General features: G+C 57.1%; 1 protein-coding gene across 9 annotated transcripts in view; it reads right to left on the reverse strand.

Annotated features, from left to right (window-relative positions):
* DIP2A (disco interacting protein 2 homolog A) overlaps positions 1-14,535 on the reverse strand; it is a 91,026-nt gene that overhangs the window by 23,496 nt on the left and 52,995 nt on the right. For all 9 annotated transcript variants that reach the window (XM_061193749.1, XM_061193750.1, XM_061193748.1 and 6 more), the window contains 9 exons: positions 13,929-13,993; positions 13,613-13,706; positions 12,549-12,668; positions 10,989-11,103; positions 9,491-9,630; positions 6,832-6,968; positions 6,289-6,369; positions 5,676-5,803; positions 3,334-3,448 (listed from right to left, as the gene is read on the reverse strand). In XM_061193749.1, coding sequence (XP_061049732.1) covers positions 3,334-3,448; positions 5,676-5,803; positions 6,289-6,369; positions 6,832-6,968; positions 9,491-9,630; positions 10,989-11,103; positions 12,549-12,668; positions 13,613-13,706; positions 13,929-13,993 — 995 coding nt within the window. The remainder of the gene's footprint in view (positions 1-3,333; positions 3,449-5,675; positions 5,804-6,288; positions 6,370-6,831; positions 6,969-9,490; positions 9,631-10,988; positions 11,104-12,548; positions 12,669-13,612; positions 13,707-13,928; positions 13,994-14,535) is intronic.

A 14,535-nucleotide genomic window follows, 5' to 3' on the forward strand; every position in this document is an offset into this window, starting at 1 on the left:
TGTCCATACTACCCAAAGCCATCTGCAGATTTAATGCAATATCAAAATACCCATGACATTTTTCACAGAACTAGAAAATACACTCCTAACATTTGTACGGAACCACAAAAGACCCTGAATTGTCAAAGCAATCTTAAGAAAGAAGTACAAAGCTAGAAGTATCATGCTCCCTGATTTCAAACATCATACAGCTATAGTAATCAAAACAGTGTGGTATTGGCACAGAAACAGATGTAGGTCAGTGGAACAGAAGAGAGAGCCCAGGAATAATCCCACACATATGTGGTCAGTTAACTTACAACAAAGGAGACAAGAACAGACAACAGGGAAAGAGAGCCCCCTCAATGAACGGTGTTGGGAAAACTGGACACCACACACAAAACTAATTCAAAATAGATTAAAGACTTGAATGTAAGACCTGAAACCGTAAAACTCCTAGAATAAAACATAGGTTATGGTAAACTCCTTGACATCAGTCTTGGTGATGATTTTTTTGGATTTGACACCAAAAGCAAAAGCAACAAGAGCAAAAATAAACAAGTGGGACTACATCAAACTAAAAGGTTTCTGCACAGCAAAGAAAACCATCAACAAAAGGAAAGGAACCTATTGAATGGGAGAAAATATTTGCAAATAATATATCTGATAAGGGTTAAGATCCAAAATACGTAAGAAACTCATACAACTCAACAGCAAAAAAAACACCAAAAACAAAAATCAAATAATACAATTAAAAAATGGGCAGAGGACCTGAATAGACATTTTTCCAAAGAAGACATACAAATGGCCAACAGGTATATAAAAAGATGCTAAACATCACTAATCATCAGGAAAATGCAAATCAAAACCACAATGAGATATCACCTCACACCTGTTGGAATGGCTATTATCAAAAGGACAAAAAATAACAAGTGTTGGTGAGGGTGTGGAGAAAAGGGAGCCCTCGTGCACTGTTGGTTGGAAAGTAAACTGGTGCTGCTGCCATGGAAAACAGTATGGGGGTTCCTCAAAAAACTAAAAATAGAACTACTATATGATCCACCAATTCCACTTCTGGGTATTTATTGGGAAAAAAACAAAAATGCTGGACATCCCTGGTAGCGCAGTGGTTAAGAATCCACCTGCCAATGCAGGGGCACAGGTTTGACCCCTGATCTGGGAAGATCCCACATGCCGCGGAGCAACTAAGCCCATGCACCACAACTACTGAGCCTGCACTCTAGAGCCCAGGAGCCACAACTACTGAGCCCGTGTGCCACAACTTCTGAAGCCCGTGTGCCTAGAGCCCATGCTCTGCAACCAGAGGAGCCACCGCAATGAGAAGCCCGCGCGCCGCAACTAGAGAAAGCCCACGTGCAGCAACGAAGACCCAACGCAGCCAAAAATAAATAAATAAGTAAATAAAAAAATACCAAAATGCTGACTTGAAAAAAATATATGCACCCCTCTGTTCATTGCAGTATTATTTACAATAGCCAACATACCTAAGCATCCATCAATGGATGAATGGATAAAGAAACTGTGGTATACACACACACACACACACACACACACACACACACACAGAGGAATATTACTCAGCCATAGAAAAGAATGAAATCTTGCCATTTGCAACAACATAGATGGGCCTTGATAGCATTATGCTAAGTGAGATAAATTAGACGAAGAAAGACAAAAACATATGATCTCTTATACGTGGAATCTAAAAACAAAAACAAAAAGATGAGCTCATAGACATAGAGAACAGATTGGTGGTTGCCAGAGGTGAGGGGTGGGGGGTGGGAGAAATGGGTGAAGGCGTCAAAAGGGAGAAACTTCCAGTTATAAGGTGGTAAGTGCTGGGGGTACCATGTACAGCATGGGACTGTAGTTAATACTGCTGTGCCGTGTGTTTCAAAGTTGCTAAGAGAGTAGATCTTAGAAGTTCTCACGACGAGAAAAAAATTCTGTAACTCTGTGTGTTGACGGACATTAACTAGACGGATTGTAGTGACTCTTTCACTATATGTACAAAATCAAATCACTATGTGGTACAGCTGAAACTATTACAGTGTTACATGGCAATTATACCTGAATAAAGATTTTATTGTTAATTTTTAAGATGTGACACTGGTACTTCTTTTTTAAAGAAAGAGATACTCAAATTTACAGGTAAATCTGTGAGTCCGGGATTTGCTTCAAAGCGCTCCCTAGGGAGAAGCGGGGAGGATGGGCGGGGCACGGCTGGGGCCTTGACTGGTCATTGCTGAAGCAGCGATGGACACACAGGGGTTGTTACACTCTCTTTTGTATGTTTTGTATATTAGAAATATTCCATAACAAAACATTAAAAATTTTCATTAAAAATAAACGTTGCAAATATTAGTAGAAAAACCTACCCTCTGAAGCTCAGAGCTCCCTGGCCTCCCTGACACTGGACCTTGCCTGCTCTGTACAAGTGTCCTTTCTCAGGTGGCTGGGGCCGAGCACACGCCGCACAACCACCCAGAGCTGTCGGGACAGCAGAGGGCGTCCCTGAGAAGCCGCCAGGACTGAAATTCACCCAAAGATTTGTACACTACCGTCCACAGTAGCCTCATTCACAATAGCCAAAAATTAACAACCCAATGTCCGCCAAGGTGTGAACAGATAAGCAAAAGAACACAACTTGGCAATAAAAAGGAATGAGCCACTGATCCACACACCACGAGGAACCACACAAACGTGATGTTGAGGGAAAGAATGCCAGACCAGGAGCCCACACTGAGATTCGTCCGCACGGACGTCCAGGGCGGGGGCAGGGCTCATCCCCGGCGACACAAAGCAGCCAGCGATTCCCCGTTAGACGGGAGCACTCTTACCTGTGGTTACCTGGGTGCATACATTTGTCAAAACTCATCAACCTGGACACTTGAAAATGGGCTCCTTCTACATGTAAGTTACACTCAGTAAAGCTGAGTGGACATTTAGTTTGTGCTCTTTACTGCAGGCAAAGTTTACTCCCTTCCCCGCAAAAGAACTTGTTGAATCTAGTTCAGTATTTAAGGATGTAAACGTGGATGTGTAGGGGAGGACAGCATGCAGCACGCGGGTGAGGCCGAGGGCACGTGCGTGTCGAACGGGTGTCACGAGGTGGGAAGCACACGGAGCCCCAGCCTGGGTGCGAGGGGTTCACTGGGCTACGCTTCCAGTCTTGCTACACGTTTGAAATTCTCAAAGCACAACGGTGGAAACACCGATGCGTGCAAGTTTGCATCTCTCACCCTGGTGGACGGCAGCTCCGCGGGGCCGCCCCTCACCTTGAGGGTCAGCCCGCGCTCAGCCAGTGCCCACCATGTGCCCACACGCACCCACCTGCAGCACACGGCTCATCCACTGGAAGCTGTCCTCCTCTGAGGCGTCAGGCCGCTGCTCTGCCACCAGCACGATCCGGTCATCGTGCAGCACTGTCACGGAGAACACCGCGATCCTGGGGGAGGAAGGGACAGAGATGACCGCCCAGCAAGGGGGGCCGGGATGCAGACGCCCCGTCCCGCCCAGACGGAAGCCGCAGCAGGGCTGGAGGGAGACGCTGTCCAACAGAATTTAAAGGGAAGCAGCCACGAACCTCCTCCAATGTGGATGAAATAAGTTTCGATTCACAAAACAGAAAGGACTTCAGTGCACAGCAAACAACCAGGCACACGTTGTAAAAGAAGGTTTTCCTTAATTGCAATGTTAATCTATGTGATGTACTTCTTTATGCAAAAATCTCTGTCTAGAAGTTCTGTTAATTATCTATTTCTTAGTCCAGGCGAAATCTCTCACCACTCATCAGTCTGCTCATGTCTGTGACTGACGTCAGTGGTCTTCTTTCTCATGGCTTATCGAAGAAGTTCAACATGTTCTCCTTTTCTCTGTGTTGCCTTTTTCTTCCTTTGGACTTTGAGTGGATTCTCTTTTTCTTTATGAGACAAGCATCTGTCTCCCCATCACGCCCATCCTGCTGGCACGGCTGCCAAGCTAGCTCTGGGCCCTCATAGACCTACCTTCTCTGGCTGCTCCTTTGGCCGCTGCGCGCGCAGACACGTGCATACGCAGGCACACGCACACACAGGCACGTACACGCACACACGTGCACCCACTCTCTTTAATGCAACAAACTTTACCCAGTATTAACACTTCCTTACTTTCTCACATCTTGTTTCTCTTAGTACCTCACCCAAAAGTGTTTTCACAAACATGGTCTTCTTGTGACAAAACTTCTGAACCTTACGTACCCAAGAATACTTTTACTGCAACTGCACAATTAAGTGACATCTTGGGATGAATATAAAATCTAGGTTAAAAGTTCCTCTGAAAAACTTAAAACGTTACTGCACTGTCATCCTCTTGCTCCAGCCCCTCTGCCGGGGAGTCTGACGCATCCTGGCTGGAGGCCCACCCCACAGGCCCCCTTCCTCAGGGTCCAGACATGCACCCCCCACCCTGAGTCTGCTCTCAGGATGCCACCCCTTCTTGCTCTGCTTCCCTCTTAATTTTTCTTTTAAACTTTCTATTTCTTGACTTCTGGAGGAATTTCTTTATCTGGCTTTCCAGCGTGTCAGCTCACTCCACAGCCGCCTCTGCCCTACGTTTACTCCATCCGTTAAACACGGTTCTGTCGTGACGCCGCGACCTCGCCAGTGCTTAGCTCCGCCCTGGTGGAGGCACGCAGGCCACCTCTCCATCCGCGGGGGCGACCACCCTGCACCCCCGCTAGTCGCTGGGCCGGCGTCACCTCCAGGCTCCCTAACGTACCCAGGAGCAGGCGTGGGCTACCCCGGCGTCCCCTCGGTGGACACTTGCACTGACGGTGTCTCCGGTTTCTGCTGTGAGTCCTGTGCGCCCCGGCTCCAGGCTGCACGCACCCACCAGGCCTGCCTGCCCTGCTGGTTTCTCCCGAGTACTTATACGCGGCCGTCATCCTGACCCAGGGAAGGGCTGGCAGACCATGCTGACCTACCACTGGCAGAATTCCCTGATCGTTTCTTTAAGGTATATTCAAAGGAAGGCTCCAGCCAGGCTCACAGGCACCCTAGTTTGAGTAACGAAAGCACTACCTTGAGAAGAATAAAATGAAGAAATGCAGTGGCTGCGTGGACCAGCTAGGAGAAGGGGCCACCTCCTCCAGGACAAAGCGCTCGGAGCTGGACGAACTGGACAGGGCGCCCCCTCCCCGCCCCAGCCACCCGGGGCCCAGGCCAGGGGCCCCCTTACGTGCTCTATGGAACTGAGAATCTGTAAAGTGATTGCCTAACACATTCAGAGAAGGTGAACTGACTCTATCCCAGGAGAGAACGGCCTCAGGTGATTTCAGGGAAAAGGGCGCCCTCCGCTCCAGGCTGCACTCCCGAGGTTCTCGGGCAGCTGCCCAGGTGCCCTCGCCCTCACGCGCACTGTGCCCCGTGTGGCGTCTGGGCCCGGTCTCCGTGCCCAGGTCGAGGTCTGGATCTCACCCTCTAAGGAACCACGAGCTCTGTGGACGGTGAGGACTCCAACTCTGGCATCCTCGCTGCAAATGTCATCCTGTTCTTTGTGAAGTTCCTCTGATGAACGGGAATTTTTAGGTTTTGTGTATTCAAATCACTGGGCTTTCCTTCCACTGCAGGAGACCTCTCGAAGGTTAACTAGAGAAGGAACCTAAAGGCACGGCAAGGGGACCCGCAGCGCATCACCTGCCTCTGTAGACAAACTTCATGGGCTCCACGGCCAGTGCGGTGGCCACGATGTCGTCCGCGTTGTGTCTGCGGACCCCCACCACCATCAGCCCGTCCAGCTTGCCCACGACGAAGACCAGGTTATCCTGAAGGCAAGGATGCTGGTCGGGCCCCAGACACGTGGGCAGGCCCTGTGGCTCAGGCCCTGCTACAGAGACCTGACAGCTCAGAGACCCGACAGCTCAGAGACCAAGTAACTCACAGACAGGGCCAGCGGGCCCCCTGCCCACGGTCTCCCTGCCCAGGGAAACCGTGGGCAGGGGCCACCAGGGGTAAAGGGGCCCTAAGCCTGGCGGGCTTTGTGGGGGGAGGGGGGGTGCGAGGGGGCACCCAGGGCAGGCGTCAGCACCGGAAAGGTCAGAGATGGGAATGCAGCTGAGGGTGAAGTCTGTTAAGGACTTGATGCTCCTGCGCTATAGACAGGGCTCCCCAGCTCGGCCCCAGTGACGTTCTGGAGGCCGGGACTCTGTCGGGGGGGGGGGGGGTCCTGTGCACAGGGGATGCGGAGCAGCACCCCTCCCCAGCTCTGAGCCCATCTGCAGGCCCAGGTCTGCCAGCGGGACATACTCACAGGCCCGATGAAGCCCAGCAGCCCCGTCCTGGTGAAAGGTCTGTCGGAGATGGGCGCGCCCCCTGCCGTGACTGGGACAGTCTGCACAGAGTGGAGAGGACAAGGTCAGGCGTGGTCCACAGGGGTCAAGCGAGCGGCAGGCGGGGGGGAGAGAGGGCCCGGCATGCGCTGCCCGCGCCGGGCATGGCTCCTCAGATGGGCATCACCGCGTCTCCCTGGAGGGGAAGGGGCTCCCACCAGGGCCAAAGTCCCTGCCGTCCGGTGAGACCTCCATCAGGCTCCTGGCCTCCACGGCCCGTGCTCCCCCTCCCGGCCTGTCCCGTCCCGGCCTGGGGGCTGGGGGGCACTCGCTGGGCTCTCCTGACGACCCTACGGCTCCAGCCCAAAGGCCGGTTTCCCTGGGCCAACCTGGATCCGTCAGGGCCACGAGGCGCCCGCGTAGGGCTGGCCTGCCAGAGCCAGCCCTACGCACTGTCCCCTCCCACCCCTCCGCAGCTGTGGACTCGACCTCAGCACAAAGGTAGGGACCAGGCGCGGGCGGACCTCAAAGATGTTCTTTGTGATCCCGAGCAGCCCATAGTACGCTGTCGCCGTCGTGCTGGAGTTGACGCAGATTTCTCCAACTTCATCGGTTTTACAGAGATAAGGGATCCCCTCCACCTTCACAACACACACGTTAGCTAAAGAGAGAAAACAACCCTCAAGGGTACGAACAAAGAGGACACCGAGATGGGTCATGCCCAGAGACCCGCGGGCTTCGCCTCTGCAGGGTGGACACTCACACCCCTCTGGCCACAAGCCTGCGTGTTCCACACGCGGTACGTGAAGGTGACAGAAACGCTCCCAGTCACGTGGGCTCTGTCATCCCCCCCGGCACCGCCCTCCTGAACCCGCAGGAGATGGGAGGTGCCATCCGCTCGCACCTTTGCCTTTCGGGCTGGCTCCCACACCAGGCCTGACGACCCCACCCGAGCGTGGGCCCCTCTTCTGTCTTCACCAAGCAGCACGCCCGCCCACGCGGCCGCCTGTGGCCCAGAGCCTCAGGAGGGCAGGCAGCGGAGGGGGGCGCTGCTGCGCGTGCGTTTCCCCCCAGATCCGCGCACTCGCCTGCGTTCTAAAACAACAGAGACCCCGCCCACAGCACAACCAGACCAAAAGGGACAACCCCTGCGTGCCGTGGTAACACAACCCTGGGGCTGACACAGAGAAGGCTGTGCATCTGCCGAAAACAAGACCCCCCGGGTCCTCACTGACTCAGTCAGACCTGCAACAGTCCGGGCAACAGACACACACACACCCGAGGGAGCGTGTGCACGCGCGTGCACACACCCCCCCCCAGGGGAGCACGTGCACACACACCACCCGCACACCTGAGGGAGCACGTGCACATACACACACACACACACACACACACACACACACCCAGGGGAGCACGTGCACACACACCACCCGCACACCTGAGGGAGCACGTGCACATACACACACACACACACACACCTGAGGGAGCACGTGCACATACACACACACACACACACACACACCTGAGGGAGCACGTGCACATACACACACACACACACACACACACACACACACACACCCAGGGGAGCACGTGCACACACACCACACACACACCCCCGAGGGAGCACGTGCACACACACCACACACACACCCCCGAGGGAGCGCGTGCACACACACACACACACACACACACGAGGGAGCGCGTGCACACACACCACACACACACCCCCGAGGGAGCGCGTGCACACACACACACACACACCCCCGAGGGAGCGCGTGCACACACACACACACACGAGGGAGCGCGTGCACACACACACACACACCCCCCCAGGGGAGCACGTGCACACACACCACACACACCCCCCCGAGGGAGCACGTGCACACACACACACACACACACACACACACAGAGGGAGCGCGTGCACACACACCACACACACACCCGAGGGAGCACACACGTGCCTGAGGGAGCGTGGGCACACACACAGAACCTGGTCCAAGTTTAAGAATAAAACGAGCCCCACTATGAAAGTCCTTATACTTTCAATCAAAAGAATCACCTATTAACAATATTTCGCCATCTTCTAAAGAATTCCTCTGCTCGCCACATAACAACTGAAAATCAGAAAGACTCTGCTCTCTACCCCTCGTAAAACGTTTATGCTGGAGTTCCTGCCTCTACAGAACCGATGAGTCCTTACTTCTGGTAGACTCAGGCCAGGAAAAAACACAACTCACGCTTCTAAAAAAGTGGAACTAGAAACAAACTCAAACGTCCAGCCTTGTTCTACGTGTCCGACCTCTGGCACACGCACAGGCCCAGACCGCGGCCCGTGGCCCTCCCGCTGGTTCCCAGCCGGTCCCCGAGCATGGGCGGCTCACGCCCGGCCCATGCAGGCCCTGTACCCCGGGGAGCAGCAGACGGGGCGACTGACGCAGAGATGGGGCCGCTCTGCGGAGGTGACCAGGTGGGTTAGCCAGCTGCCCGGAGCCCAGAGGGGCCGGCACGGGGAGGGGGGAAGCTGGAGCAGCTGCGGGGTCACCGCGGTGAGGGGTGCTCCCCAACTCACAATGCCACAGGGCCTCCCGGGCCAGGCTCTGCTCTTAACTCTCCCCCATGACCCTGCACGGGGTCCCGCGTGTACTCGCGCTTGCAGGGGAGCTGCAGGGCACAGCGCCGTCACCTTCCTGCGCTGGCTGGCTGCCACGGCGGCACAGACACCCCGCGACGCACGCATCATCCAGGCCCGGGGCCTTTCTGGAAGCACGGGGACCCCTGGGAACCTTCAGGGCCACACTGCCCCCCTAGCAGGCCCTTGTCAGGACGTAGAGACAGTCGCATCACCGGGTTACCTGCACACGTCCAGGGGCCTGAGGCTGGCGCCTGGCCTCGGGGGAGGCGTGACGACTGCCTGGCGCGTGGCGAGCACCCAGAGCCCGAGCTCTGGCACTACTTCCCCAACGGTGGGGAACCAGAGTCCGGTTCACAGGCCATAGACACACCCCGTATCTTAGCACAACTTTAACGTGATACAAAGGGAGGCCAAAAACAAAAAATACGTTACAAATTAAAATCCCAATTCACACGGGGAATCATCTGAAGCCCTCCGGTGCTCGCGTGCTCCAGAGCCCTTGCTGCCACCCGGCCGCAGGACAAGACCATCCCCAGCTGCGACCTCACCTCCAGGCATCGCCTGACCGACGTCCTGAACCGCCAGGACCGAGAGCTTCTCTTCCGCGTCCAGTCTGATTACCCCGTGACTGAGGCCGCTCATCGACAGCACAGCTCTTCTTGGAGGAGGGCCCCCCAGGTCAGGCGGCCTGGAAACAAAGCTGATTAACTGACGCGGGGACAGAGCCCGTGGGCATGGGACCACGGCCCCCTGCCGGCAGGACGATGAGCAGCCAGGTGCCCACCTGTGCCGGCTGTGGGGACGCTGGCTGCAGGGCCTCAGGGGGCAGCGCGTGTCCCCACAGGTCTGCGCGACACCCCCCCCCACGCACTCCTCCGCAGGGGGGCCCGGTGGGCCGCAAGGACGCTTCCACCAGGCCGTCCTGGGACATCCCCCGGAGCCCCGAGCAGCAGGTGAGCAGGGCGGCCGCTTCCTGGGAGCAAGCCTGCGAGCACCAAAACCAGGGCAAGGAGCCTGGGACCGCAGGCAGGAAGAACGAAGGGCCGGCCGCTCCCCAGCCCGAGACCCTCGAACTGCTGGCAGAACTGCCCTGAGCAGCCATCCCGACTCCCGACGCGGAAGCAGGAGAGGGAGTAAAGTGACCGCTGCTGTTTGCGACGCCAAGTTTGGGCCTGATTAGCTTCGCAGCAGCAGGAGCCAGGACGCTGAGAAACAAACGTCATATCTCCTCCAGCGGGAAAACGCTACTCTGCTGAGCACGAGAAACCACCACAGAACAAAGCAACGAAGAACACCTTACGGTCTGTGAAGAATAAAGATGCTGCTTTTAACGCTAATTATTACTGAAATTTTACGATCACTTACACTACTATTTATAAATACACAGACGTAACACAAGACCACAGCTGAGGCTAATTTGAGTTGAGGGTGGAAAATTAACACTAAGTCACCCTCAGCTGCGAGCATGCTGCCCTCTACCCGAGGATGGCGCTCAGGGCAGCGTGGACGACCCGGGCAGGAAGGTGAGCCGAGGGGCACACCTGCGGGGGCCTGGGGAGCGACGTGGATGAGCCCAGAGAGGATGCGGCCTGGGGGCGGTGGGGCCAGGGGGCATCACTGGGAGGTCAAGGGTCCCGCAGGCACAGACCCCCCGTCCACAGCTGACGGGCACTGGCCGCCGGCCACCCTTTCCTGGAACAGGGGCGAGTCCTGGCTGCAGTGTTTACTGCGGGACACGAGGCCTTCCTGATCTGAGGAGCGCTCGGGAAAACCATCCCGCGTGCTGCAAGAATCCAGAGATCGCGACCCAGGGAGCCGCTATCGAACTTGCGCCACAAACCAGGCCGGTGTGGGACGTGCGGCCAACACAGGCTGTTGGACGTGGCACCTGGGGCTGCCCCATTACAATACCAACACACCTGGGAAACGGGCCCAGGGCCGGGCACTGCTCTCAATTTCTCCTGCTCAGGAACAGATCAACCAAATTTGCTACCACAGGTAATTCGGCTGAACGAGGAAGAACTAGGCGTCTACAGGATGGTCTACCTGCGGATGGCCACCGTGAGCGCCTCCGGAGAACTGGCGCAGGGACAGATCACCTCCGGCCTCAGCCCTCTGGCTTGGAAGACGTTGAGGAACGCGTCACAGGAGGAGATGGACCCTGCGTGAGACAGAGTGGACGCAAGAGCTGAGCGCAAGGCCGACAGGCACCCGGCGTGGGGGACGACCGGCGCCGGGCCTGGAGGCTGCACCCCTTCACCTCACAGTCAAAGTCTCATGGGGAGCGGGTGGGGCCCTTTCCATGAAAAACAGGGCACGTTCTCAAATCGCCAGCAAACAAGAAGCCAACTCTCAGCCCCGCATTGTCTCTGAGGTCTAACCCATGGCCTCGCCCGCCTCCTGGCAGCTCCGCCAAGGGGGAGGTGACCCAGGGCACTAACGGAGCCGCCCGCAGCCGAACCTTCCACCGCATGAGGCCCCGGCCACATGCGCGCCCTCTCCTGGGCGTGCCTCAGAGCTGCAGCCTCTGCCAAGCGGCCCTGCCGTGCCTCTCCTGCGGGCGGAGCCTAGCTCTCTGTCCCCGCTTCTCTGCCAGCGTCACCGGGCCATGAAAACTCAGCTCCTAGGAGGCTGGGTGCTGCCCGCTAAGGGCCTGAGTCAGCACAGCCCTGCACCCACTGGGGCCCCAGGGCTGCACCACGACCTGCACCTTCTGCACAGCAAGGCTCCAGGGAAGGAGGGGACCTGGTCATGGGTCCTTGTGTCCAGCAGAGGACACACAAGGCCGTCCAGAGGGCTCGGAGCTACAGGGAAGTGACGGGCACTCAGAGTGGCGGGATCTGGGGTCTGGGGGACAGCAGCCCGGGGAGGGGCTCCTGGTGGCTCGACGGGTGCACCGCAGTGGAGGCTCAGAGAAGCCGGCAGCTCCTGGTGCTTTGGAGGCAGGACGGCGGGGCCCTCGGGGTTCGGGGTGGGTGGAGGGAAGGAGAGGCTTTGGGGTGCTAGAAGGTAGGCTTCCCTCCCGAGTGTCGGGGCCACAGCTGGACAGGGGATTAGATGAAAGGCAGCCTCTGGTCCAGGGCGGATTCAGTGCACGAACAGTGACACACAGGTGTTAAAGCAGTGAGAAAACTCCCACCACCGCCCCCCCCCCGGTTCTGTGCTGCCTGGAAACCCCACCAAAGGTCAACCAAGGCTCCCGAGGACACCCCGGGCAGGCCCTGCACAAGCAGCAGCTCCTCTCGGGCCCCGAGCAGAGACCGGGGCACAGAGCCCGGGAGGACGCGGGGCGGCCGGGAACGCGCAGCGGCCCAGCCAGTGCAGTGGGGCACAGGCCACAGGGCGGGAGCCTGAACCGGGCTCTGGCTGTATCTACGCTCTGGTCAGACCCGTTCAGGCACGGACCTCCCGTCCACTGTGTCAGAACCACTTTAAACGGAGAGGCCTGACAAACACGTCTGAGACGCACCCGTGAGTCACCACGAGACCCCGAGTCGCGGAGCAGGAGGCGCACCTGTGTCCACGCGGCACCCAACACGTTCCGGCTCAGCCTTGACCCCCGGCGGCCGGGCCGGCGGGGGTGGGGGTGGGGCGGGCGGTACTCACACGGGTTTGCACCGTCGGCCACGATCAGCAGGCGCAGGGAGCTGAGGCTGACGTCCCTCTGACCTCGCTGAGCCAAGAGCGACCAGTGCATGTCGCGGGACTTCACCAGCGCGGCCCGGGCTGCGGCGGGGCGGGGACGCGCCTGCGTTAGGGGCGCGTGCACACAGAGCAGGCCGCGTGCTCCCTGCCGCCCGGCCTACCTAGAAATCGACTCGCTCGTTCGCAACTGATTCTCTCTTGGAGCCTCTCTGTTCTCCCCACACCTGCCCCTCCCACGGCCGCGAGGCTGGGCCTGCCCTGTGCTGGGGGCCCCGGGGACGTGGGGCTGCGGGGCGGCCCCCGATGTGAACAGACGGGCTGGGCCTCATTCCCGGCCCTGCTCTCACCAGCAGAGGCACCCGCCAAACGCCCCACCGGACTTTGGCTCTCCTCCGTTAGACAGCGTAAACAGAGACAGCGCCCAGCACGCTGCAGAGCACGGCCCACGTCACATCGGTAACCGGCACCATCATCAGTGCAGTGGACAAGCACACGGCCACCCGGGACCAGTAAGTGCGAGGAAAACCCGAGTCCCCCTCAGGGGTGACTAACGGTGCCCCCGAGCTCTACCGAAGCAGAGCCAGAGGGACGCTCAGACCACACAGGTGTGGCCGTGCTGGGGAAGCACCAACTGACCACAGGTGGACAGCAGGGCGGGCGGGGCCCCACGGGCAGCCCCCTCACTCTGGGTCATAAGCCGCTATGAGTAAACAGCTTTGCTACTGGTGGCTTGAAGAGCCCTAACGTCAAATCAAAGCCACCTCAAGAACTAAGAATTAGGAGCATTTCTGTGAGAGAATAAAGTTAGGAGTCTACGGCCCTTGCAGAAAAGAGCTGTCCTCCACGACCCCCCAGCTCCCCAGCGCTGGCGACTCAGACCCACCACGGCTGTAGGGGAGCCTGGCCCCGGCCCACACACGCCTGCGGTTCTGCATGCTGCTTTATTTTTTCTTAATCGCCAAAGATGAAATCAAAGAGACTTCTCTAATGAAGGATGAATCGAGAGATGGTGCTACTCCCGTTACCTTTATACGCACACACTTTCTGAATCCAGGAGAGTGGGTTCGCCTTCATCAGCGCGTATGGGATGCTGACCACGTGCATCCTGTTCATGACACTCTGCAAAGAGACGAGCGGTCGGGGCTGGGCACAAACCCCGCCAGGAAAGGCACAGAGAGCATCAGAGCTCTGCTCACGGGACAGCTCAGTCCAGAGACACGGTTCACACCAACACGACTAAGGGTTACTCCGTCAGCTTTAACAGGGCTTGGTGTCACCCACGGACGTGAAACGTTAGCAACCCTCCCCCTAACAGTCAGGTCGTTTAGATACAGCACTCACTGTTAGCACTCCATGCCACAGGCCGGCATCCCTTTTGAAATCCAGCACATTTGTTAATGTTTCAGCTGAAAGAGGACAAAGATGGTTAAACCACCGAGTGACCCTGCTCATGTCATGTGCATTTTCAGAGAAACCCTGAGATGATTACATCATCAACATATAAGAGTTTTAGGAAAGATACACAGCGCTCCCAAATGCCATGCACCAATCAATCAATAATCTTGGTTATCAAGTTACTTGGTTATTCAAATTACTGGAAAAACATAAAAGTAGAAGGTCATACAACTGTGGATTAAAACGGAGAATCTGCTGATCACTCATCTGGAAACACAGGGGGCAGCATACACTCCAGAGGCGGCAGGCTTGGACGTGGAGATGAAGGACAGTGGCGGGTCTCTCACCTCTCAACCCTACGCCTGCACACCCCCACTTCTCACGTCATCCTGCAGCCCCGGTAAACGTCACAGGCTCCCCGTGTCACTTCCCTTCAGAGCTGTTCCTTCCCTCCTGCCCACCCTCTCTCCCAGAGGCTGTGCCGAGCGTGCTGTAGGGCGCAGGGGTAGCTGGGGTCCCAGGGCCGCTTCCCAGCACAGCCCTGAGGCTCAGA

This window comes from Eubalaena glacialis, chromosome 6, assembly GCF_028564815.1.
Source record: "Eubalaena glacialis isolate mEubGla1 chromosome 6, mEubGla1.1.hap2.+ XY, whole genome shotgun sequence".
NCBI classification, from domain to species: Eukaryota; Metazoa; Chordata; class Mammalia; order Artiodactyla; family Balaenidae; genus Eubalaena; species Eubalaena glacialis.